This window comes from Leguminivora glycinivorella, chromosome 6 (assembly GCF_023078275.1).
Source record: "Leguminivora glycinivorella isolate SPB_JAAS2020 chromosome 6, LegGlyc_1.1, whole genome shotgun sequence".
NCBI lineage: Eukaryota > Metazoa > Arthropoda > Insecta > Lepidoptera > Tortricidae > Leguminivora > Leguminivora glycinivorella.
In genome coordinates, this window is record NC_062976.1 from 6,312,507 (window position 1) to 6,340,070 (window position 27,564).

The following is a 27,564-nucleotide window of genomic DNA, read 5'->3' on the forward strand; positions in this document are numbered from 1 at the left end:
ACTTATTTTATGCAGATGATTTGGTTTTATATGTAAACTGTAATGATATAAAAGTTGGTGAATCTATTATGAACGACTGTCTGCGTAGTATTCATAACATATTAACAAATTCACTAAAACTTGAAGTTAATGTTTCCAAAAGTTCTGTAATTCTCTTTTCTCAAAATGGCTTGCATTACCCTCAAGTTTTATATAATTCTAGCGTTATTCCTGCTCAGTCTTCTGTCAAATACGTTGGCCTATTTCTTGATTATGATCTTTCGTGGAAAACTCATATTGATACTATTTCTAAAAGAGCCGAACTAGGTTTAAATATATTGAAGTCGTTAACAGGAGTAAAATGGGGAGCAGACCCTAAGGTTCTTAAGACTATATATATCGCAGCTATTAGAAGTAATTTTGATTATGGTTGTATGTTTTTTGCTGATGCGAATATCCACCTTTTAAGGAAATTAGATATTATTCAAAATAGGGCGCTACGAATTATTACTGGAGCTATGATGTCATCTCCAATTAATTCTCTGGAGATAGAGGCTGGCATTGTGCCTCTATTTATACGTAGATCTTATATTACTGATAAATATGGCCTTAAGTTAGTTAGTCGTGATAATGAAGTAGCTTATAGATACTTGACATATGTCAACATACCAAATTATAATTTAGCACCGCTTACTAATTCTTCTTCCATAAGTGGAGTTATAACGTATTTAAATTTTGAATTCCAAGATATAGTGTATTGGTCGCATTTGCTTCCCTGTTTTGAACATGAATACTATGATAGCATGCGAGACGTGGTTGTTGAACTCATCAAATTTGAATCAAAATATGACTTCTTGGAGTTTCTTGATATGAAGACTGATTTTATTAAACTATATACAGATGGATCAAAGACTAAAGATAGGACCAGTTTTGCGTTTTATGATTCTTTTTTGAACTTAGGAAAAGTGTTTGAATGTAGTAGTTACTTTTCTGTATTTTCGGCTGAAGTATTAGGCATAATTTACGCTTTAGAGCATATTAACGATAACTATTTAAATAAAACCAAATTTTTAATTCTATCTGATTCCATGAGCGCTTTACAAGCTCTTAAAAATAAATGTCTAAGTGCAACTGTTAACTATTTAATTTATAAGTTAAGAAGCTGTTTAAGTTCTTTAATAGATAGAAATATAATTGTTGAATTTTGCTGGGTTCCTGGACATTCAGGAATTTTTGGTAACGAGCTTGTAGACACGCTAGCCAAATCTTCTGAAAATATTCAAGTTTGTAATTTAAAAGTACCTTATACCGATTTAGTTCCTTTTGTTAGAGAACTTATGATTAGACGTTGGAATAACTCGTGGTCTAAATCCAAAGAAGTTAAAGGCAAATGGCTAGCCGAAATAGTCCAGGCTCCCAGCACCAAGTCGTGGTTTGAATATCAAAGAAAATATATAGAAAGGAGATTTATTACAACTATATGTAGATTGCGAATTGGTCATGCTCGTTTTCCAGCACATCTTTTCCGATTAAAATTAAGTGATTCCGCTGCTTGTCCATATTGTAATTTTAATTTGTGTAATCTTGACCACATTTTCTTTAACTGTTCTTCATTTAATTTGCAGAGGTTGTTATTTGTTGCCATGTGCATGGATACGGGTTTTCAAGTTCTGCCAAACTCTGTACAGGCTCTTTTAAAATATCCACAATTGTACCCTGTAATTTGTGAATTTGTTATGCACACTATTGGCGCTCTGTAAATAATTTTTAATTGATCAAAACTACTTCTTATTGATAAAACATTGTATTGTGTAGTTACTAAATAGTCATAAGTTTATCATTTAAATATGTGCAATTATTTACTTTTATGTTTAACATAGTAATTGTTATACCTGTACTTAATTGTTTCTTCTGTTTTATTAAATATTGTATGTTTGAGCTGATGGCCAAGTTGCCAATGCTCCCAATAAATTAAAAAAAAAAAAAAAAAAAGTGTCATGATGAAATTATTATGTAGTTAGTGAATTTGTGTGAATTGTTTATTTTGTTACAATATTTCTGGAAAATAACCATGTCTTCTAGCAAAAACTTATAGTTTTTGCATTAAAATGGTATTCTTCTGCTTCAAACGAAAGATTTGCAATCAGCACTTGGGTCACAGAACCAATACAAAATGGAAAGTAAAAAGGATAAATGGGAGGCTCTCGCTACTGTGAAAGCCTTTGATTTAGGTAAGTAATATTTTATTTAGATAAAAGCCTTCTTGTTGAGTGTCAGGCAACGTCTTCTGTTCTACCACGTACCTAGTAAATAGCCTTGAACGTTCAGACTAACGGTATCCTTTCGTCACGATCACGATTTAACTCTCTCTAACTCTACGAGTTCTACGACGTAATTGTATGAAGAAATCAATAAAAACTGCCTTTTAGTCATTGTCCATGTTTTCCCGCGCAGTCAAATATAATTATGTAAATAAATTGGTCTCCATGGAGACAGGAGTCTTGATCCTGATTACCTTGTTTACTTTTTTGTTCTAGTATTTTCTACCATGGAACATGGTATGACTTTATTTTATTATATTTTAGACGTATTTCGTGTATTTTTCGTATTTAATAACATAAAATAAGGTACTTCTAATAATATTATGGTTCTAGGAAACAAATATTCAAAGATCATAATCAACAATACAAGTAATTTTTTTTTTTTTTTAAGAAAAAGCTAATGAAACCTCTGGTACTAATAAATAAGTAGAATCTAATTTTTATTTATATGCTTTTTGGGAACATTAATTGGCATAAATTATTAACAAATAAGTATTATGTATAACAGGACAGGATTTATCTGTAATCTATTGCTGTATAGGAAATAGAAAACTTAGTTTCACCAATTTAATTATCCCTTTATCTAATTTCAGGTCTAAATCAAAACAGCCATGAACATGATTACATACTGCATCAGAGTATGCAACAAGTAGAAATAGTACAATCTGCTGCCACCACACCTATCAGTCTCCTCATCCAGTCCCTTGTCAAACAGCTGTGCGCACTCCTCGAGAAAGACATGACCAGAGCGAACCAACTGTACAACACTATATGTGAGAAACTACATAGCATGCATCTTATAGATGACTCATATGCTATGGGAGAATTTGAGGCTATGAGGAGCCAGTACCAACGGGCTCTCTACCAACTAGTTACTGTCACAACTGGATCCGAAATACCAATAACTATACCAGCATCATGGCCCATCCATCAACCATCCTGCCTGGAATGGTCCCGCTATCACAGAGAATTTGATGAGCTATACTACATTGCTGGTGGAGGATTTGGTAGTGTTTTCAAAGCTAAACACAGATTGGATGGAGTTGAATATGCTGTAAAGAAAGTGTTCATCAAGTCCTCTGATGTTGACTCAATAATGACTCATTTGGCCGAGGTTAAGACTCTGGCCAGTTTGAACCATCCTAACATAGTGAACTACAAAGCGGCATGGCTTGAACCAATGATAGAATCTACTGTGACTAAGAAAAAACGTAAATACCAGATGGACATGGACAGTGATGAGTTCTCAGCACTCAACTCTAGTTTGCTATCAACAAATCTTAATTTAGTAAAGTCCTTTAAGACTCATAATTCTAAAGAACTTACAAAACAGCACAGTCAGTCTGATTTCATAATTTCCTTTAAAAACTCAAGCAGTCAAGAAGTATCTGATAACTCTATAGAAGACTTTGATGAAACTGAGAGTGGTGAAGATTCCGATACTCCTGAAAAAGAACAAGCAGTTTGCAAACTTATCGACAGCAAAGAGTATGAGAACTGTTCACGAGTAAATCTAAAATGGGCAACACTGTACATTCAAATGACATTCTGCAAACAAACTCTAAAGCAATGGCTTGACGATCGCAATAATCTCATGTCTACATCACGTAAGAGTTCTACGGATTTGTCTACTAGTGATGACTCTGGGATGGACATGACACCGGATGCTAAATATCCTGTAACTTGGACACACATTGATGTTCTGGTAGACATGTTCACACAGTTGGTGAAAGGGTTAAATTACATTCACTCTAAAGGTATAATCCACCATGATGTGAAGCCTTCGAACGTGTTTGTGGCACAGAGCGAGACGGGAGTGCTGGTGCAGTTGGGAGACTTCGGGCTGGCGTGTCCACTGCAGCAGTCGCACAGTGGATTAGCGCTGGGTACACATTTGTATGCAGCTCCTGAGCAGTTGGAGGGACAATGCAATCCTAAGGTAAGTTTTACAAATTAAGAAGAGACTCCTGTATTTAAAAAAAATTGTCTAGATGTCTTGGCATTCCATTTCAATTAGCACTTACGTAATTAATAATTATACATATACGTATGTATGGGATCTTTCAGCTTAATCAAATAAAGGTTAGTTACTTTAATAAAATTTGCCTAGCGGCAAGTACGTCCGACTTTCGTTCCGGAGGTCGCGGGTTGTAACCCCGGCTCGCACCAATGAGTTTTTCGGAATTTATGTGCGAAATGTCATTTGATATTTACCAGTCGCTTTTCGGTGAAAACATCGTGAGGAAACCGGACTAATTCCAATAAGGTCTAGTTTACCCTTTGAGTTGAAAGGTCAGATGGCAGTCGCTTTCGTAAAAACTAGTACCTACGTCAAATCTTGGGATTAGTTGTCAAAGCGGACCCCAGGCTCCCATGAGCCGTGGCAAATGCCGGGATAACGCAAGGAGGATGATGATGATTTTAATAAAATTTGCAAAAGCTTGCAACCTAATAAAAATCGACATCGCACCGGATTCTAAAACCGCAACATCGATAAACGATTCTCTTGTTTCGTAATGTAGTTCAATTATACAAACGTACATTGCTTGTATGTTACGTGCTTATTTTGAGCGTTATTGGCCGTGCGAGAGGTCATACCCTCAAACCTTGAAAGTGCTGACGCTACACGCTACTTGTTGTTTTGTACTGATGATTACTGTTCCAAGGTTGTTAAGTATATTGTTTTCTTTTTGTGTACATAACAAAGTTAGTAGAATCGTAACTGATACCAGTTTCAACAATGGTAAAAGGCTAAAAGCTCACTTCCAAGTAGAGATGGGCCGAATATTCGGTAAATATTCGGTATTCGGTATATTCGGCAAGTTTTTCAATGTTCGTATTTGGCCGAATAATTCGGTTGCATTGCCGAATATTTACCGAATAAACAAAGTAAATAACTAATGAAGATCTTACGTATTCCATTGAATAAGCTCCTATTTTAGTAGCTTTCTAAGGAAGTACTAAAAATATATTATTGTCTATACGACAAAATATAAAATATACAATTATTTTGTAAAAAAGTTAGAAAACCGTAGTTTAAGAGTTGAGAAGAGTTCAGAGTTGTTTAACAAATATTTAGTTATCCACTAAATCATATAAGAACATAGTTGTAGCAATATAAATGTAACCATTATCAATCATTTAACATCTAGTTTTAATCTTAACATTCGCTTTAAAAATATGGCGTAACCGAATATTCGGTTCGGTAAGAGCTGAACCGAATGTTCGGCCGAATATTCGTATTCGGCAAAGTCCATATTCGGCCCATATTTTTTAATTTTTTTAATTCAATGTAGTTTTAAAACAATATTGTTTATGCACCAATAAATTGCTCTGATATTTTTAGAATAAGATGAAAATTGTACATTGTTGACCATTGTTGAAAAGTGCTCATTGTAAGCCTATTTGAATAAAGAATATGATTGATTGTACATCTAGCCTTCACTCAATAGACACATAATTTCATAATATTTTTAAACTTTTCAGAGTGACATGTACAGCCTGGGAATCATCCTCCTAGAGCTGATAGAGCCCTTTAGCACCGACATGGAACGAGTGAAGACCATCACAGACCTCCGCAAAGGCCAGATCCCCGCACACCTCACTGCCAACTACCCTAAAATAGCCCACGTCATCGGGAAACTCGTCCAGCGGCGCCCGTCGAAACGACTTGACACTAGACAACTTTTAGAAGAACTTAAGAACCTCTCGGAGAATAAGGATGAAACTATAAAGTCATTGAGAGAGGAACTGGCAGCGAAGGATGATGAAATAGCACAGTTGAAAATGATGCTGGCAAAATTTAGTCACAAATCTTGAATCCTTACCACATCCATGGAAACACCAATAAGTGTACTTATGTGTGTGTGTGTGCGTGTGTTATATGTAATGCTATATGATCGGAGTGGGTATGTAGATTTTTGACTGTAATATTCTTAAGGCTGTTTTCTTGCTGCACTGATGTTGACTTGAAAAGTATGATTGAGGTTTTAAAAGTATGCAATTTTTCTGCTATCAAGCACCGTTTAATGCATCATTTTCATTCATCAGCAGTATTTTTCCTACCAATTTGTAATAAAACCATAGATCTGGATTTGTAGTATACCTAGCTACAATACCAACATCAAGTGTATCAAGGAAACTTACTTTGATCTGAATTTTGGGCCAAATGCGCGTGTTGATCTTTAAATATTGATATGAATTAGTCTAATTTTGAGAAAACCACGCGCTCGGAACTCATATATACATAATATGAACTATTATAGGGTACCTATTCTAGTTACTACACTTGATTGCTATATAGATACCTCAGAGAGTGTAGGTACTATAGTGATAGATGACCTTTCAATACAATTTATGCCTTAAAAAGACTCAAATCCAAAAACTCACAAAATTGTATGATCATGACATCTATCATTTTACCCAAGCAGTTAGTAAAACTATTGTTTTAATGCAATTGTTATAGGTACTTATAATATTTATGGTAGATCCTAATTTGCTTCCCACCCCCTTATTAATAAAATAAGGGGGTTACTGTTTAATCTAGGTAAGTAGGTATAAGGCGGTGGTCACACTGATTTCACATTACGAGCTCCTCTGGTGTGCGAGCGATACATCGCTATATATGTTTATATCGCGGTTTCAATTATACATTAAAACTGCGCACTTTCAGATCCGTGTGATAACCGTGTAAATTATCTTACATCTAAAATTTAATCTCCTTACTCCGATCAGATTTTTTTTGGACATGCTTTCTGCCAACTAATAAAACAACAAAATTTTAAGTTATGGATTTTATTTACAAAAACATTAACGCATGTTTATAAATTATTGCCTTATTCTAGTTATATTTACAGTCTTAAAGTAATTCGAATATGGGCTGAACATACCGGAAGTTAGAATTTAAATGCTTTTGTTCTAATACTTGCCCACTGTTTCAAACAGTTTTCAAACGTTAATCTTAATTTATATTATTTAATACTTTGTAAGAAAATTACTGGGTAAGATATTACTGGAATTGTAAACAGGACTTCACTAATAATTACTTTCGGTATTCATTCTCGAAAAAGCCTCTTAGCTCATCTATGATGTCTATGGACTCACGTTTAAAAAAAAATCAAAATATATGACGCTTGACATTGAGCGTATTATGCCAATAGTCATATTATTTTTATTTGTTTTAAATTTATTACAATTTGGAACATACCCCATATTACATATTATACATATATTAGGCAAGTTTTCACTTAAATTATATGTATAGTTTGGCCCAAGACTCTAATTTCACATAAAAATACGCACAAGAAAGGTACATAGGTACCTATAGTTCAATTGAGTAGTCTGGTTCTTACTGCCTGAGTTTAGCAGACAGACTTCGTGAGACATAGACAAGAGATGAGCATTTAAATCAAGAGCAAGTTTAAGCTTCACTGAAGCTAATTTGGCGGGAACCCTACTTACCTGCCGTCGCGGCCATCTTGTAGTAATTCTAACAAACCACTCACCAATCATAAAACCACGTTACTGGGCGCAAACAGGTCAAATTAACCCGATTTGTTACTAATTACCAGGAAACTGTTGTTTTCATTCCGAAACTTTTTGCGAAAAAAGTCACGGAATGGAAACAGTCCGTCTAAGGTAACTCTCTGACTTTGAGTTGACAGTGTGAAGAGCCTCTATAATTATCAAAAAAAATTGAATTGCTGATGGCAACACTCACACTCGACATACTTTGGGTAGAGTTATCTTGATCCGACTTTATCTACCTACCGTTTGTTTTTACTAAACCCAGCTGCACGTTACCAGTTATTACGACATTCGTTGCTCCAGCCAGTGCGAGATTGAGACATGTATTAAACGGTATCGTGCTTTCCTCTTTATGGTGGCATGTCCAGGTTACGGTTCAAGCGTACTCAATGGGGGCTAGCCGGTCGAATCTATTTACAGAAGACACAACTATAGGTTTCCCTGCTAATCTTACAATTATTTAGTGTCAAATTCTTTTTTAGAAGCTAGCGAGAGAACATTTAACCAAGTCCAAACACCGGAAGCCTATGAATGGTTCCATCTATGAATACTCGTACTTTTGCCAAATCCCATTGTCTTTTTTTTTTTACTTTCGCGCCACAGAGCAGATAAGTTCAGGTTTTCAAGATGGCGGCTACAGGATGGTGTCGACCGCGTGAATGACGCCGTTGGTCGCCGGGATGTTGTGGGTGATCACCTGCGCGTTGTTCACCTTTATACGGCCTGCGGACAGAAATTGAGACTAATAGAAAATGGGTATTATTTAAATTGTTGCGCTTCGGAAGTGAGGATATTAGTTGGGGAGAGCAGTGAGGCTGATCGACCCATATTTTAAATGCACTCACACAAAATGCTTAAAACCCGATAAATCGAGATAATTTGTCCTTGAAATAACAACATTGTGGAAATTGCACATAGTTCGAATTTCAAAAACCAGTTTGCTCAACTTATCGGGTTTCACCAGTAAACCCTCGATATAGTTCAGCAATTAAAAATTGAAAAAAAAAATGGCACGAAGGATTTCTAATACTTTCGAGGGTCCTATCCCACCATCTCCACCACATTATATTTGTCCTTGTTTTCCATCTACATTGTGAGACAAAAATGTCTTTGGCAACACATGCCGCGCTACCAACGCTCGAAGACATTGGAGATTGTTTTATCGACAAGAGTGCAGCTCTTATCTCTTATCTCTGATGATGAAAGATAACGTCTACAAAATTCTTACCCGCATTTTTCTGTAGCGTGAGCGGTGTGGCTTCCTCCATGGAGTTCCTGAGCTGATAATACCGCATGCCAGCACTGTATAGCGTCCCCGGTAACACGTGCCGCGCTACTAGCGCCTTAGCAGCGCTTTTCTCTGAGTAGCGAGCCAGCTCGGCAGGAGAGACCCGGGCGAAGGCAGCGTCGGTGGGCGCGAATACGGTGTAGGTTTTGCTCTCTGAAACGAAAATTGAAATAACATCTTTATCGCGTGCGAACCATCGTATATACATGTACCTAACCTAAGTATAAAAATTTTCACAAGGACCCAGCGAGATGTAGCATTTATGATTTGAGCACTTCGTGTGTCTTACTAAAGGAGCATAAGATCCGTAGCAGCAAAGTTGAAGAATAGGTGTACGATGTAATAAGGGTGATTACCTTATATATATCTTACTTAATCGTTTAATACAGAGAGTAAGAATAACCAACCAATTCTTGATGGTCTGGTTTCGTGAGAACTTTTCTACTCCGAACCGAAATTCTCTTTGGCGTGTAATTAAGTTTATAATACTTAGTAAAGTAATTACTTAGCAGTGTAAAAACCTAATATACAAAATGCTGCTTTCAGCAGGTTCTAAAAGCTTCTACTCATTGGTACTTATAGGTATACTCTACCTAAGGAAAAAAGTGGAAGATTTACCGGAAAGCGTATCCGCGAATCCGCTAGCATGTATGGCCTTCAGGAACGTGGTGAATCGCCGGTCCCTGTCGGCTTGCAAGGTCTGCACCAGGTCTCCAACCGGCAGCGGGAACATCACCCGGTCTACTGCGTGTGCGATGCCCTGAAAAATAGATGATGAGGAGATTAGCACCTATTTTTCTTAGTTGGTTCGAGACTATGTCTAATTTTAGTCTAAACTCGAGTCTCTTATACTTGTGTGATATGTAAGATTTTGTTACCCTGAGTTCAATGTTTGCGAGAGAGACGCTAGTTGTTAGTTGTCCTGCAAATTATTTCTTTTCCGTCATCTTCTTGAAGAAACTTGTCGACTGCTACGATGGTCACGTTACGTACTTGGATCACCTATTTAAATTGACGGCGAACTGGATTCCCATCTCTGACCCTGAGTTAGGTTCCAGTTCCGGCGAGAAAAGGTAATCTCATAATTTATCAAAGAATCCGATTCCGGTAGGTATTTACATTACGAGTAATTGGCAAAGCACTACGTACCTGCGGAATATGTATATCCTTCTTCTCATCCAACACCCTGGCTCCGTTGATAGTCGTGACCCGAACTTCATTCCACTCGACATCGTGCATGTCATACTGGTTGACTCTCAGCTGAGTGCCGGCGAGAGACACGCCAGTCATCTCGTCTTGGAGAGACGCGATGTCGAACGCTCCGGGGATCACGTGGTGCAGAAGGAGCTGAAAACGGAATAAGAATTAAGAAGTCTCTATACAGGAAATAAGACTTTTACTTAGACTAGGGACAATTACGTCCACGTGCTGTCCTAATTTTTGTAGTGTTACTGTACTTGTGACAATCAGCGTCACTCCGTCTTGCACGTTGCCAGTCAGATGAGTGTCGTAAGACGAGTGTCCCTACTCCCTAATCTATCCCTATCTCATGGAAATGGCCAAAATTGTCTCAGCTTCTTTAGAAAGCCGGAATACGGAACCACGAAAAAAATTAATTACTGTAGCAGACAAACAGGAGTTCATACTTTACTGCAACTCTAATTTATAATCAATAATTATGTACCTATGTAATATTTAAACAATTACCTACTGGCATTGAGTTTCCTACTCGTGCCGATATTAATACTCTTAATTCATGCATTGTGCGTGCAACAAATAATATGATTAAAAACTGGCCAAAATAATTTCATTATTTTATGGTTGCCAACTATAAATTATAAATTTAATCAATAAGTATACTGAGTTTCTTTGTTGGAAGTTTTAATTTGTCGCGTGCAACTGTGATAAAACGCCATTTGCTGTGGCTAACTCAAACAAATTTTTTTACAACTTACCCCACTAAGCAGTCTTGGGTTGTCTCGGAACTTCTCCTCGGCTCGGTCAGGGCCTCCAAGTTGCACCAGGAGCGTCCTGAAAGCCTTGTCCGTCGGCGCGAATATCGTGTAAGGTCCAGTCTCATTCAGAATCGTGTCCAACCCAGATTGCTTCAAATACTTCGCAGTAGCAAACAACCCGTTTTCTTTCAGTATATCCACTAGACCAGGGTTTGTCTGCCTGGCGAATTGAAGATGTGAACTACCTTCATCCACGCTTGGAGGTATAGTGCTTGATCCTATGACGACCAAGTCTCCTCCTCTGTAAGAAGGCGTGGACGAGACGTAAGATTGAGTTGAGCTTGGGAAGGTGTTCCTCGTTGATGGACTGAAGGTGTTTCTCGAACCTACGAACGAGGGCGAAGTGGATTTAGCGATGTATCTCTCCGTTGTCGTTACACTTCTAGTTGTAGGCGTGTAAGTTTCAGGTTGAGTATTTCTCGTTGCTTGGGTGGTACTTCGGTATGATGGAGTAGGTGTTGTGTGTATAATTGGGTTTGTATGGCCAGATGTCCCGTGGTTAGAAGTGGTGACAAAGCTGGAATAACTTGAAGGGTGGTGTGATGACTCTGCTATATAATCTGTTGCATCTGTGACTGGATTAGATGTAGTGGAACTGAAGATCGCGTTGGAGATTTTAGTTGGTCCTGGAAGCTGGATTTCACCTTTCTTTATCTTGTTTAAAATGTTTTCCACTTCAGGACCTTCTTCAGTTTGTTGTCCGTTTGCCTTGACTCCTTTCACTTTGTATGAGCCATCGTCCTGTTCTTCAAGGAATACAAAAGTGACTTTCTTTTTATTTTGAATAGTGCTTGGTATTTTGGAAACTTCTTCAAGTTTTCCGTTGTCGGACTGTCTGATTAGTTCGAAGTCGGCACCGGGTGGCAAAACACCTTTAGTGAGATCATCGAAATTAATTCTGCTTTCTTTTTGGGGTGCAGGCGATGCCATGATGTGTAAGTTTGATCCATCAGCAGCTATCGCGCCTTTAGGAATCAGGTTAGGGTTGGTCGTTCTTATCACTTCGAATTTCTGGCCGTTCAAAGATATCTCCCGTGACGTAAAGTTTTTCTCACTGAAGTCTTCCGGGTTCTCAGCTAAAGCAACTTTTAGTTGTTTCAAGATGTCAGGTTTTTGAAGCAGTGCTACACTTTTAGCTCTCAAGCTGTCGTCAAAGCCTTTGGTTTCGCTTTCTTCCAATAGATTTTTGATTTCGTTGTAAAGTTTCTGCTTGTCCCTATCTTGGGGTGGAGCTCTTGTTTTAGTCTGAGGTTTAGCTCTGGTCCTGTACCGAGAGGGCGCCGGGGTGGTGGTAGTGGTAGTTGTTGTTGTGGAGGTGGTGGTAGTCGGGTGCTGTTTCTCGTACATTTCGACAGCTTTCCTAAATAAATCCGTCTCATGCGCGAGAATAGGTCTGCGCTTTTCCTGATTTCTATTGTAGAAATCTTCGTAGCGTTCCGTGGTCGAAAAAGTGGGCAACGTCTTTGTTGCCTGTTTGCTCACGAATTCTTCATGAAGTTTTTCTACTTTTTCCTGTTGCTTTTGCTGTTGCTTTTGTACAAATTCTTGGTGTTTCTGAATGATTCGCTGTCGCTCTTGGAGTTCCTTCAGTTTCTCGAGATTCTCTTGTGATTGTTGTTCGAAAAAGTTTTGGATTTGAGACGTTTGGCCGTTTGAAAAGATTGGGGCCTGGCCTAGAGATGATTGGAAGGGAATCTGGGCATTATTAAGGTTAAGATTCTGTGGAGCAAGATTAGGAGCTTGTTGGATAGTAATAGGGCTTTGTTGGAACGACTGGCTCTGAGTAGGAGGCAGAGTTGGCAGGAAAGCCGCTTGAGTCGGCCTCTGTTGTCCGATGTTCACAGTGTTTCCTTGCAGGGGGTTGTTAAAACCGGTATTTTGCTGGAGAGGTAAGCTATTCTGGAAGGTGGAAAGGGTCGGTTGTTGTTGCAAGATGTTATTTTGGGGTAACGGCGGCAAGTTTTGTTGTTGGAAGGTATTTTGGATCGGGAGGGTGGGTGCTTGGTTGAAGAATCCATTGTTGCCTAGGGGGAGGTTTTGCGCGTTATTAGGGATGTTGGTGGGTATGATATTGTTGAATTGTGGGACATATGGCTGCTGGAAGAGGGATTGTGAGGGTTGTTGAAACTGGAGGGTCGGGGCCGGGGTGCTGATCAGGCCTCCCTGCTGGAAGTTCTGGAGCGGCGAGTTGAGGCCGAATCTGGTCTGGTGCTCGTTGAAGCCGGGGTGCCCGAGCGTCGTTTGTCTTCTTCTGTCGAAGTCATTTTCTATCTGTAAACAAAAGAACAATGACATCTTTAATACCTTATTACCTAATTATTGTAATTTGTTTTAGAATCTAGAACAATTATCAGCTTCCGTGCAACAATATTATTCTTAGAGGTGTAACTTCAGTATTTAAAAGGCATAGTGAATCTGCGTGTCTACACGATACAGTCGTTACGATCATATGCATTTGAAAATTTAAATGTAGCGGTATAAGGCTTAAAGTTGTATAATATAGTGCCGGTCTTTTTCCTCGGCTATCCGTTAATGATCCGGTGTAGTACATATAAAAGTGATACGTTGGATATTAAAGTGATTTATAAGCGGACGACACGACACAATTTCTATTCCACATTATTGAGATTGTGCAAAGCGAAATATTTATCGAAAATGCGTATAGAATATGCATTATATTCAATATGCATGCAATGCGATGCCGCCCTCACGGTCAAATTAGTTTGCCACGATAGTTATTTTGCAAGGCACTTGATGATCACCAGAATTCAAAAATACGTTACCAATTGAAGGCACCAGATTTCAAAAATACGTTACCAATTTGATAAATGATCATTACATTGGATACTTCCTTGCACTGTAGGTAAGTAATACCACAAACGGTTACCTAAACGGTTTTTGGAAGAATTGAATAATACAATAGGCTTAGGTAGGGCGCTTCATACAAGCGTGTAAACTCGCTAAGACTCATACACGCGCATTAACGAGCGTATATTTAAGATCGTCAAAACCAAATGAAAATGAAAGTTTGTACAGTACGCGGCGACAATGATTGCACATCGGTTTTTTCGTCTTCGTAGAGCGTTGTCTCTTTCTTGCTTATGTGACGTTATTTGTCTCTTTCCAAAGACCGATTTCCAAAGTGCATTCTTTATCGCCGTTTACTGTAACAGTTGTCACAGAAACGATCACGTGCGTAAAAATACGCTTGTCTGAAAACACCCTTGGAACATAATTGTAGTTGATAGGTCGATAAAACTTTAATGTGTCGCTTAACTTCAAATTTGGGTAAATCCATTCTGCTATAAGATTGATTCCTATACGTATACATAATCAACCTTAAAGCAGAATTGATTTACCCGAGTTTGAAGTTAAGCGACACTATTGTGAATTGTGAATGAAAAGAGAAAAGATCAAAATACCAGCTGACGTAGGTAATTCTCGTGCAGGTAAATTGACTGTAACATACTGCAAAATGCAAAACGTGCTTAATGATAATGATATTAAAACATTTAAAACGGTACGTTTTAATGCCGAGATTTTATTAAATTAAGTTTTCACATAATTTTACGGCAATTATGTAGAGTCAGTGCGGTCAGAATAGCATAACAAATTACATTAATTTTAATATTTATGTTGTATCTAAATGTGCGGACGGCACATGACGGCTAATCGGCGGAAATGTTCCGACAATAATGATTATCAATTCCTAACAGTATTTACTAAGGCAGCGTTCCCACTTAAGAGGGCATTCAACGAAAACGTCGTAATAATGTAAAATTGATAGTTTTAGTCGGCAAAATGCTACACTTTCCGTCATCTAAAAGACTTATTAAGTTCATGATTCGATTAGGACATCTTCTTAACTTACATGTTGTGAGACTGGATTTTTAAAAACTAACTCACTTAATTAATTATGATTTTTTTTCTGGTGCATGTTTAGGAAAACCCGCGAAAAGTGCTGACTTAGTCCGTCTAATTTGTAAAATTTGGATAGTTTTGAATGCTTCAAGTGGTAAATTTGTATTATGTATATCCTGTACTACAATCTTCTGAGACTACTTCTTTGTTATAAGGCTTTAGAATAGAGTAAATGAGGATATGATGAATCCAATTTGTTTCAGAAATCACCTCAGAATAAGTGTCAATTTCTTCGAAAACTTACGTGTTTTTGAAGTAGTTTTAATATAAAAATAATCTGCAACGCTTACTCAAACAGATTTTATGCAAAAGTTTTCTATTAATTGCAATTTAATATTTTTGACGATTTTTTAAAAATGCCTCCTTATTACCGGTTACGCGCGCTTGCGATGTCAGTACCGCGGCAGAGCTTGTAGAGGCAGGACGTATGTTAGTCCGCTCCGCACGCGGCTCGACGATCGCGAAGTTATTTTGTCATTGTGTGCGGCACCCGCCGTGTCCAAAACCGCACTTGTGTGCGTGTTTGGCTGTACTGTTGCATGTATACTGCGACTGGAAACTTTGATCCTTGGGTTGACGACTTTGGTAACTAACTAATTAACTTGACTAATATTTTTAGTAAGTATTATTTATTATTGAATATCATTTTAGGTTACTGACTCGTCTCAACAAAATCTTTGACAATAGATGGTACTCAGGATCTGATGATGAAGTCAGATGGTAGTCATGAGTTCTCATCAACCAGGTCTTGAAACCATTTCGTGTTTGGGCTCGTTTGATTCACCTCAACAAGATCTTTGACAAGAGGTGATGGTACCCAGGATCTGATGATGAAGCCGGAAGGTAGTCATGAGTTCTCATCAACCAGGTCTTGAAACCATTTCGTGTTTGGGCTCGTTTGATTTGCCTCAACAAGATCTTTGACAAGAGGTGATGGTACCCAGGATCTGATGATGAAGCCGGAAGGTAGTCATGAGTTCTCATCAACCAGGTCTTGAAACCATTTCGTGTTTGGGCTCGTTTGGTTCGTCTCAACAAGATATTTGACAAGAGATGGTACCCAGGATCTGATGATGAAGCTGGAAGGTAGTCAAGAGAATTCATCAACCAGGTCTTGAAACCACTCCGTGTTTGGGCTCGTTTGGTTCGTCTCAACAAGATCTTTGACAAGAGGTGATGGTACCCAGGATCTGATGATGAAGCCGGAAGGTAGTCATGAGTTCTCATCAACCAGGTCTTGAAACCATTTCGTGTTTGGGCTCGTTTGGTTCGTCTCAACAAGATCTTTGACAAGAGATGGTACCCAGGATCTGATGGTGAAGCCGGAAGGTAGTCAAGAGTATTCAACAACCAGGTCTTGAAACTCTTCTGTGTTTGGGCTCGTTTGATTCGTCTCAACAAGATCTTTGACAAGATATGGTACCCAGGATCTGATGATGAAGCTGGAAGGTAGTCAAGAGTATTCCACGACCAGGTCTTGAAAACACTTCGTGTTTGGGTTCGTTTGATTCGTCTCAACAAGATCTTTGACAAGAGATGGTAATCACTCTTTTATACTCTGGCGCATCCACTGTCTCAGTGTGTCAACAGTCAACTAAAGCAGGTAGGCGTAGCGTAGAGATGTATTTCCTTAAAAAAAACTAATACATAGATGTGGACCTTCCTGTACTCCATGCAATTAAAACAACATAATATTTAAAAACCGGCCGAGAGCGTGTCGGGTCACGCTCAGTGCCTACACTGAGCGTGGCCCGACACGCTCTCGGCCGGTTTTTAAAGCCGCGTTGGTAAATAGCCGCTCGGCTCTTCCGTAGTTTTCCATATTTTTCAAAAACTACAGAACCTATCAAGTTCAAAACAGTTTTCCTAGAAAGTTTATAAAGTTTTGTGATTTTCAAATATTTTTTAAATATATGGTTAAAAAGTTAGAGGGGGGGGACACACTTTTTTTTCCTTTAGGAGCGATTATTCCCGAAAATATTAATATTATCAAAAAACGATTTCAGTAATTCATTTTTAAATACCTATCCAACAATAAATCATACGTTAGGGTTGAAATGAAAAAAAAATCACTCCCTACTTTACGTGTAGGGGGTACCCTAATAAAACATTTTTTCCACTTTTTATTTTTGCACTTTGTCGGCGTGACTGATATACATATTGGTACCAAATTTCAGCTCTCTAGTTCTAACGGTCACTGAGATTATCCGCGGACGGACGGACGGGCGGAGGGACAGACAGACAGACATGGCGAAACTATAAGGGTTCCTAGTTGACTACGAAACCCTAAAAACACATTTTAAATATAAAAAAACTACTTAAAATTAAAGAAAACCGATCTTAGTTCCATTATATATATGTACCTAGAAAACATCATCATCTTCCTTGCGTTATCCCGGCATTTGCCACGGCTCATGGGAGCCTGCGGTCCACTTTGACAACTAATCCCAAGATTTGGCGTAGGCACTAGTTTTTACGAAAGCGACTGCCATCTGACCTTTCAACCCAAAGGGTAAACTAGACCTTATTGGAATAAGTCCGGTTTCCTCACGATGTTTTCCTTCACCGAAAAGAACCTAGAAAACATATCATATACAAAATGAAATAAAACTAAGAAAACGGATTATATTCATTATACGCGATATAATCTGATTCCATAAATTTATTTCATGAGTAACTATCGCGGTGACAGAAGACAATATTATATACACAATTTATTATATTATAAAAGTTTTTTAATTTATTTCTTCCAAGGCTACACACGTTTTAATAAAAAAAACTGTGATAAGTTTAATAATTAAACTAAAAGGTCAAGTATTTATGCACGAAATCGGAAATCATGTATGCAAATATGTAATATATATGGTGGTGTTTTTACGCAAGTATCAATAATGGTTAGTCCGCAACGCTACTGACGGCGTGGCGGTACCGACCATGAATGCTATCCCTTTCGCTCTAGCCGCACGTAAGGTTGGTTCGAAGAGGATCGCACGCTATGTCTGTACCGCAGGCTACAATCGTTATGCTTCTCGTTATAGTGTGCGTTTGCACACAGGCGCACGCCAGCGCCGCCGGCGTCGAAATTCGAGCAAGCAGATTTTTTGAAAGCGCTCTTAAGCGTCGCGTGTCTCGGGGCGCGCAACGGACGTCTCCGCCACGCCGCCTGAATGTAATTAAAAAAACGTCTCCTCAGTACATTTTGTATAGGATTTTGTATAGGCTACCGCCACGCCGCCTGGGGCGCGTCTTACGTCCTTCCTATACAAAATGTACTGAGGAGACGTTTTTTGAATTACATTCAGGCGGCGTGGCGCGGACGTCCGTTCCGCGCCGCAAGACATGCGTCTCTTAAGTGTGGCTGGTCCCTAACATGTACATAAAAATCAACCTTGAGAATTTAATAGTAGGTACATTACTACAGAGGCCGGGACAAAGGGGGTTGCCGGCCGAAGACATATAGACGGCCGAGCGAAGCGAGGCCGGATAGGTCTGAGGCGGGCAACCACCATATATATAGTAGGGGAAGGTGCCTGCGGTCTCGTGCCTTCAACTTTGCCCGTCATAATTTGTCGGGTTTTTTGTTTTTATGTTATAAGCCTTATTGTAACTTTAGCTGTAAGTTTTCCTAACAAATAAAATAAAATAAAATAAAATAATTATTCTCTTCAGGCTATCTAAACGTCGATACTAACTCTACATTATCCCATATGTTTCATTCTTGAGAAAGTTAGGAACGTCTGTTGAATTTATACCTAATTAAGACTAGAGATAATAGGATGAATGACCGAACTAGAAGAAACAGCGGTCCCGTAATAATCCCGCATCCCGATTCCCGTTTGATAGACAAAATACGAAATACGACACGATAAGAAATAAGTTGACCGTAGGTCCACTGAATAACAACTATTTATACCGAACTTTCGATTTTAATTCTCCTACGTGTCTGTTTGTTTACCTGATCTTGCATTTAAATCAGTTTTATTGTATACCTATTCTTATCACGAAGTAGTCTGGAAACCAAATGTTTTCTCGTACACTGTGCATACACATGTTATGTATTCATTTATATTATTACAAAAAACTAAGATACAATGGTATAAAAACATTTCTGCATGGTAAACAACAAATCTAAGATACAGCATATGTCTAGATTACTCGTACATACAGACAAGGTTTTGTCATCAATACCAAATTTTTTGCGTAGGTAGATATAAATAGCTAACTTATTTAGGGGCATATTCAGAATTTGGGACCCCCCAATTAGCGTAACTTGTTAACAAAAATTAAGACATTGTCAGTTTTCTGACGATAATTAAAACAGGAAATTTCTAAAAAATATTGTTTTTGTGTTAATTTCATAAACTTCAAGCGATAATCTACATACAGAATGTGAAAAAGGTACATTTTTAGACAGATTTTATGCTTAATTATCGTGAAAAAACTGACGGCGAGTTAATTTTTGTTAACAACTTACGCTAATTAGGGGGTCCCGAATTCTGAAAATGCCATCAGTAAAGTTACAAGGAAGGGGAAGCTTTTTCCACCAGTGGGAGACTATAAAGGTTCCTAAAAACATTAAAACTATTATTTCCCTTTCATCCCTCAACATTCGAGTATTGCCCTACACGTACCGTGTGCCATATAAGGCGACCTAGTATTTTCCGCCCGAACAAAATAAAAGTCATAATATAAAATTTTCATTTTAATCCAATTTTCCCATTCAACCCCCAATAGTGAATGAACACTAAGATTTAACATGTATCTACACACGTGAAGATAGTGCGACCTAGATACAGCGCGTGCCGCTCCAGTGCGATGAAAGTGCATTCCGAGCGAGAGATGCCGCGCTAATGGACGACCTTACCGCACCATACTGTTTTTACATGGTTCATACTTTCAGGATATAGATGTGTTTTTTAAATTCAGAAATATATTTTGTAGCAAGTCCTAAGGCACTGGTCCCACCGCGAGCTAGTAAGCTATGAGCTATCGGCTATAAAAACGAACAAAAGATAGTCGCTCCCGTGTAAATAAAAGAGACACGGCTATGTTTATAGTTACTCACCCAGCGGTGAGCTATCAAAATCGCCGTGTCTCTTTTATTTGCACGGGAGTGCTTATCTTTTGTTCGTTTTTATAGCCGACAGTTCATAGCTTACTAGCTCGCGGTGGGACCAGTGCCTGCAGGATCTTGCCTCTTTTGCGATACAAGTACCTGTAGTGACATAAGAAAACATACATGATTCACGGTTAAATATAATGATGCCGTCGATCCCGGTCTATACCTGAGCAATTCCCGAAAAGTTTGTACATTTGGATTACTTCTCCGATTTTGATAAAAATGGATGGTAGACTGATAGAGTCCATGATCCACTAGGTTTCCCAAAATGTCCCACGTAGTTTGTATGAATCTTTCCTTTTTTGTTCCCGAAAATGTATAGAAATCTGGTGGGACATTGCGCTAATGTAGGTATTCTAAATACGTATACGTAATTAATTACCTACTTAATATTGTCCCTAATTGTAGTAAATAGAAAGAATGAATTAACTATACTCGACAAATAAAACCGGCCAAGAGCGTGTCGGGCCACGCTCAGTGTAGGGTTCCGTAGTTTTCCGTATTTTTCTCAAAAACTACTGAACCTATCAAGTTCAAAACAATTTTCCTAGAAAGTCTTTATAAAGTTCTACTTTCGTGATTTTTTTCATATTTTTTAAACATACGGTTCAAAAGTTAGAGGGGGGGGGGACGCACTTTTTTTTTCCTTTAGGAGCGATTATTTCCGAAAATATTTATATTATCAAAAAACGATCTTAGTAAACCCTTATTCATTTTTAAATGCCTATCCAACAATATATCACACGTTGGGGTTGGAATGAAAAAAAAAATATCAGCCCCCACTTTACATGTAGGGGGGGGGGGTACCCTAATAAAACATTTTTTCCATTTTTTATTTTTGCACTTTGTTGGCGTGATTGATAAACATATTGGTACCAAATTTCAGCTTTCTAGTGATAACGGTTACTGAGATTATCCGCGGACGGACGGACGGACGGACGGACAGACAGACATGGCGAAACTATAAGGGTTCCTAGTTGACTACGGAACCCTAAAAAAGGTTATTTTCCTCAATTGATAACTCAATTTATGACTGCTTACGTGACGTAAGTTACGTGCGTAATACTTAAATATGCTCCTGCTGCTCGACTTTAATTTCACGCAAGGAACATAAAATTATTAAAAACTGTACTTACCTACTTAATTACACAAAATGCGTGACTATAACTTTCTATTATACTAAGAAGCTTAGAACATACGTTCGCTTTCCGCCCTCGCCCTATGCGACAACATTTCCATATCCATCACTCAGATGTCAGTCCTCAGGCCCCGTAGCAGAATAGCATTTCTGCGACGCGAAACGCCATTACGCCACCGAAACGCCGCAGAAATGTAATGTCTCTTTCGCGCCAATATATACGCAAGAGTGATAGATAGATAGCTACGAAAAAGATATTATCCTGAGCGTTTGTGCATTCAGCTGTGCATTTCTCCAGAAACTTCCTGCCCCTGTACCCCTGCCCCTGCCCCTGAACTGTCGCCTTTGGTATTTCCGGTCCGATACGACCTTCAAACCTCCAAGAAAAGAGCGTACATCTTAAAGGCCGGCAAATCAAGTTTCTGAATATCATAACCATTATGAACGAAGATAGCCATGCCAATCATTATCATATCAATCAAGAAAGCATTGAAGACAGCGACCTTTTAGTCGAATAATTTGCTTACATAACGGTTCCCACGAGAAGAATTCACGGGTTTCCAATTTAATAGTATTATGTAACTTCTTTGTATATTTTATTTGGTTCCGGTTAACATAAAAATTTCATGCCCTGGTTTTTTTTGGATTTTGATCAATTCGGTCACGCCATGTGGGATTAATTAAAAGACAAAAGCCAATTTAAAATACCTTGTGATTTTAAAATACCTAAGAATTTTAATTTTGAAAAATACCCCGATTTAGCGGACCGATTTCCATCAAACATGGCTAAGAACACTCCCGACTTATTCAGCTTTCAAACAAAAAATCTAAATCGGTTCATCCCTTCGGGTGCTAAGATGCCACAGACAGACACACAGACACGTCAAACTTATAACATCCCGTCGTTTTTGCGTCGGGGGTTAAAGATCAGGGTAAAAATTGACGAAATGTTCTTGAAAACAAAGTTCTCGCACAGTCAAATTGTAGGTAGAACCAACTAATCGTACCTATGTGCGATCGAACCTTCAAGAATGGACCATATTCTCTCCATTTCACTCATCTTCTTTACATGCTCAATACTGGGGATCGATTTTTGAATTTCGAACGCACGAATTCGCCGTTGGAAAGTCTGTGGAAAAGGACATAATGCTATTTTTAAAAAGGACGACTAGTAAATTTAAAACTAGTGGTAATGACCACTCGTTTTCGAATTTGTTAGTAGAATTTAAATCGCTACTAGTGGAATTGAACGAATTTCACGAAATCGAATGGCCGAGGTTCAAAAATTGGCCCCCTGGATATAAATTAATCTCCTTGTTCAACCGCTTCCTATTATGTATTACAATGAACGTATGTCATAACAAATGCTAAACCAGTATAGTACATGAATGTAACTATTAATTATATTAGTGATCTTCTGACAGTTCATTAATTCCCAGCCTGCTCCAGCCTTTGTAATTTAGTCGAATGACTTTCACTTGATTACATTTTCATTTATCATTCTAGTACTACGTGTTCATATTGTAATAACCATTTATTACTTACTATTGTATATCCAAATGCAGCAGAAATTCTGCTACAAGATGGGTCGGTATTCATGTAAAGTTCTGTCAATACATAAACCTAATGGTATTAACATGAACATATTTACATAATTATATAAGAAACTATGAAAGCTTTTAAATGGTATTATAAAGTGACTAACTGATAACCACTTCATCGGGTGATAACGTCTTGTCAGGCCCCGTAGCCATTTGGCATTTCTGTGATGCTAAACGCCGCAGAAATGTAGTCTGGCTCTGTCGCGCCAATCCGAACGCTAGATTCGGTAACTTCGGTTTTTTCGCTGTAAGGAACAAAAGACATCAACGACCTTAACTCAACATACCTACGTGTTCTTATAGTCCCGTTTTATATTAGATAGGTACGTCTACCAACAGTCAACTTTATTTTATTTCAGTTACATACCTATATGGTATAAATATAAATCTTCAAATTATCTTCATAGAAAATATTTTCACACTACTATTGAACTGGGTAAGCTATTTTAAAGCTGGACTCGGAGGCCTTGGTAACTTTTTCTTTGCATAGATATGAGATTTATTTCAGTCTGGTATAAATAAAACGTGACATATAGTTTTCTTGTTAAGTTATATATCACCGAAGTATGGAATAATAGGTACCTAGGTACTTATTCTAATAAGTATACCTATTGTATGTAGGTATCTAAGGCTGTTTTAGTGTCACGCGGACCGTTGAAGATTGTATAAAGTTAATGTTGTCGTCTCTGGGGGGTAAAACGCTCTCTGGGGGGTTACCATGACGTGTAAAGCCGTTCAGTTTAGGTTGAGAGAGAGGGACGGAGCTATGTAACTGCTATAGCTGTGTCCCTTTCTCTCAACCTAAACTGAACGTATTTAGTACGTCATGGTAACCCCCCTGAACTTCATACATATTCGTCCGGTGCGGATCGCTCCGCGCGACTAACAGCTCAGCCACGACATTGGTCTAAGCGCGACAGCGGTGAGCGGCAGCCATACGTGTGAATGAAAAGTCCCATCGCTGTGTCTCGCTCCAATGTATGGCCGCCGTGGCTGAGCCGTAATTTGTATGAAGTTGATGTTGTCGTCCGCGCCACATTAAAACGCTCCTGAATTTCATACATATTAGTCCGGTGCGGACCGTGCGGATCGCTCCACGCGGACGGTCCGCGTGACACTAAAACCAGCCTAATACTGATTTTATTCACTTACGTATATGTATTACGTAATTGTAATTACTTACTTGAGCCTCATCTACCTAATATAAACATTAACGAATTCTTTAAGTCTGAACAGCTAAATCGCGCAATAATTTCACAGATTCGATATCGCGTGGTGTTATGTATAGAATCAAAATTCACCTACTTATACGGAGAACTAACACGTCATCTTCGATTCCACAAACAGTTTTTACCACCAGCCAGGATTAGTACAGTGAATGATCGGCAAAGAAGCTGGAGAAACCGATCGGTTCTCAGAACCGGCCTAGCCAACGTGTCGATGGTTTACGCCACGTAACGTATCGTAGTCATCTCTCATCTCTCTCTATAGCTTACAGTGGCGTGGCGTCAATACAACTCGATTCCCTACGGGTTGCCTAGAATTCTCTAGTACGTAGTACTTACCTATAGTAGGTATCTGTAGAAGTCCACACAAAACTCCTCTGGCTTTTTCATGCCACGCCACTGATAGCTTATGTTATTCAACCTTATACCTTCATGCCTGAAACCTTTGACCAGTGTCGTAGTTATGTAAGTATACACAATATTTAGCTATGTGATCAAATTACATGTATAGAAAAGAATACCGACATTGCTGAAAGGTCACACACTTGTGTTATAAGATTTGGAAGCGGTTAAGAGAGGGTCTTCTTGAATGACACAATCTATATCACCCTCCATTCACAAAAGCACCATCCCTCCTTCCTTTTTAAAGCTATTAGCTTTGTACCGTTCTCAAAAAAAATCCTCCGAATGAAAGTTTTTCTTCAGATGGAATTTTCCCTATGAAAGGAAAAATCACGAGGAATTTTCCCTACTTCCTGGAAACCGCACATCGCCAAGCGCGACAAAGTCAGTAGCATAACGTTCGATACGGATCGTGAGTGATTGTCACGTTGGCTACGCGTTCTGAGATTAGCGCAAATCGCAATCAGCCGAGTTTGTGCGTTACGGACAAGTGCGGATGCTTTACATAACTTAATTCGATGTGGGTTACTGATGACTTTGAAAATAAATGTCACGTATACGTACACGGTGTATACAAGGTGCTCGCGAGGAACCCATATAACTTTAACGGTATATTCTTGGTCACATTTTAAGACTAAAATGTCATATAAACTTTTCTAGATTTCGTCTAGTTTCAGAGTTATTGCCAATTAAAAAAAAACATTTCCATATTGTTACTCAGTAGAAAAGGTCTTCTTAACGGCGCTGATGCGCAATTGTGGAGCATAGTCTCACAGTAGTCATTGATAGATGTCAAAATGTGACAAGAAAAACTTCCAAAAAATTTGGTTTTTAGAAAAATAAATTAAGTAACTCATTTTAATTGCCAACTTTATGGATAAAAATTACTTTTTATGTGAAAATACGTCCAAAAAAGTAAAAAAATAAAATAAAATAAAAAATTTTTTTTCGCGAAAAATTTAAAAATTCATATTACATTTTTTCTTTCTTTTGGCCTCAGAAACGCGTGGTTCAAGTTATGCGGGTTCCTCGCGAGCACCTTGTATGTTAGGTATATTAGTGTCTAATAACTTTGAAGAATACAAGTACTTATAAGGAATCTAACTGGTATATTTTTGAAAAAAAAATCATAAAAAAATTGTAAGAGCAAAAAATAACCTTTTTTTCGTCGATATAAGGTGTCATAGTTTTTCGGATTTTCCGATGTGCACATTGAAAGGCACACTGTATATACAGGTGTGCTCAACACAATCTCGTACATAACTACCTAAATTATACACACAAAAAAAACTAAATTACCTAACATTTTCATATCAGTTCGATGTCAAATGTACGGTCCGTTGCATAGAAGCATGTACCTATGCCATGCATAAAACAATTCAAATATGTATGGGAAATTGGGAAGCTAATAGCAGTAATACCTTAAATTCAAATCTAACTGCTGACTGTACGTAAATTCCTATTCGAATTAGTCCGTTTTCACATTATCCGATCCGATATCGGATGGCGGAAGGATTTCAATAGAAAAAATTCAAGATGGCGCCTGTAATGTATGGGACATCGGTCCGACATCTGATATCGGATCGGATAATGCGAAAACGCTCATAGATATAAACGAATGAATTTTCACATGAGAATGTACCATGTAGGTCACAATATTAAGGGCAATCTGAATAAAACTTTATAGCTTCTTATGTAAACTTAAACGCACCATAACAGAACACCCACATTTCATCAAATAAGAGAGGATGCCGTAATAACGAGCATTAGTTCCCATGAAGATACGATCAGGCTCGGTTTTACATATTAAGTAACGGTTAAACTCGTAAATAGTTTTAATTGAATTGTATAAGACATTGTGTCCAATTTTAAAAAGTAGTCTCTGATTATTTATACTGTTATGTAAAATATCTAAATCGCTGGTAGCCTAGCGGTAAGTACGTCCGAGTCTTCCGGTTCGAGCGCCATCTTAGCGGTCTCGTGTCGTGAATAATTTCTTTTTCTTTTGCTCATTAATGTTGTTTAAAGTGTAATATCGATAGCTTATTACGCAGTAAACTAATGTTGTAGTGATAAGCTGATGAAGAATCAATCTCGAAACGCGTTTAGCCTCTTTTTTGTCGTCAACGGCCGGTAGTCCACGTGCTCTTGTAAAATCTAGCTATCAATTTACAAGTGCTAACTCACCGTACACTGTCGTACTTACCGTACCAAAATCACTAATTAATATTAGCTCATATCACCTTGAAACTGGCGAAATAGTCCCAATAATGGACTGAAGCCGTTTAATTAAAAAAAGTACTTACGTGCTACTTTCGTTCCGGAGGTCGCGACTGTCGCGAGTTTGAACCCCGGCTCGCACCAATGAGTTTTTCGGAATGTATGTTCGAAATGTCATTTGATATTTGCCAGTCGCATTTCGGTGTAGGAAAACATCGTGAGGAAACCGGACTAATTCCAATAACGTCTAGTTGTGTGTGTGTGGATTGAGTGAGCACCTTCCGAAAATAAAAAAAAATATGCTGATCATTTAGTAAAAGTTCTAAAACAATTGTAAAACGAATCTCTGAATTTGTAAAAAGATAAATCAAAAGATACAGCCATTAACATGTGCTCACTCAGTTCTCACAAACTACCAACGAAAACAGTGAATATATTCATTTAACATATAATATTTATATACTAACATTTAGTAAAAAATAGGCCAACCTACCTCTATAAATATTAGATCACCTAGTGACGTATTAAATTTTTTACAAATAGTTTCTTATGCTCACTCAATCCACACACTTTTGAAAAGCCGAATTTTGATGAAAAACATAAGATTTAGACCGCTATTATATGTGTATAGTTTAGTAAAAGTGAAATGGGAATTTGTAAAATACAAAACGAACCACTAACGTGTCAGGTTTTTTTATAATAAATTTTTGTAAGTGCTCACTCAGTCCACACGTTTTGAGAAAGTTAAAAATGTAAATATCTTACGATTTGTAGCACCTAAGACACTCGAAAGTACTTCAACATTTAG

At 38.1% G+C, this 27,564-nt stretch overlaps 2 protein-coding genes across 3 annotated transcripts in view; one reads left to right on the top strand and one right to left on the bottom strand.

The window, feature by feature from the left end:
- Window positions 1-1,976: 1,976 nt before the first annotated feature.
- Window positions 1,977-7,084, top strand: LOC125227018 (eukaryotic translation initiation factor 2-alpha kinase 1-like). 2 transcript variants are annotated; one of them, XM_048131208.1, is made up of 4 exons: window positions 1,977-2,210; window positions 2,517-2,537; window positions 2,894-4,239; window positions 5,787-7,084. In XM_048131208.1, the coding sequence occupies exons 1-4, from the start codon at window positions 2,153-2,155 to the stop codon at window positions 6,117-6,119; spliced, it is 1,758 nt and encodes a 585-aa protein (XP_047987165.1). In that variant the 5' UTR covers window positions 1,977-2,152; the 3' UTR covers window positions 6,120-7,084. The 2 variants fall into 2 exon arrangements, with proteins under 2 accessions (XP_047987165.1, XP_047987166.1); XM_048131209.1 differs by lacking the exon at window positions 2,517-2,537.
- LOC125227017 overlaps window positions 7,079-27,564 on the bottom strand; it is a 37,921-nt gene continuing 17,435 nt past the window's right edge. Inside the window, exons 2-6 of the mRNA XM_048131207.1 lie at window positions 11,070-13,400; window positions 10,264-10,461; window positions 9,733-9,874; window positions 9,055-9,267; window positions 7,079-8,549 (exon numbers count right to left, since the gene is read on the bottom strand). Of these exons, the coding sequence (XP_047987164.1) occupies window positions 8,461-8,549; window positions 9,055-9,267; window positions 9,733-9,874; window positions 10,264-10,461; window positions 11,070-13,400 (2,973 nt within the window). The 3' untranslated portion in view covers window positions 7,079-8,460. The remainder of the gene's footprint in view (window positions 8,550-9,054; window positions 9,268-9,732; window positions 9,875-10,263; window positions 10,462-11,069; window positions 13,401-27,564) is intronic.

Excerpts from the sequence above, each read along its gene's own strand:
- LOC125227018 (XM_048131208.1), top strand. The coding sequence starts at position 2,153 with ATGGAAAGTAAAAAGGATAAATGGGAGGCTCTCGCTACTGTGAAAGCC. Across the intron at positions 2,538-2,893 it reads ATTTTCTACCATGGAACATG|GTCTAAATCAAAACAGCCAT; the intron begins GTATGACTTTAT and ends ATCTAATTTCAG. Across the intron at positions 4,240-5,786 it reads AGGGACAATGCAATCCTAAG|AGTGACATGTACAGCCTGGG; the intron begins GTAAGTTTTACA and ends TAAACTTTTCAG.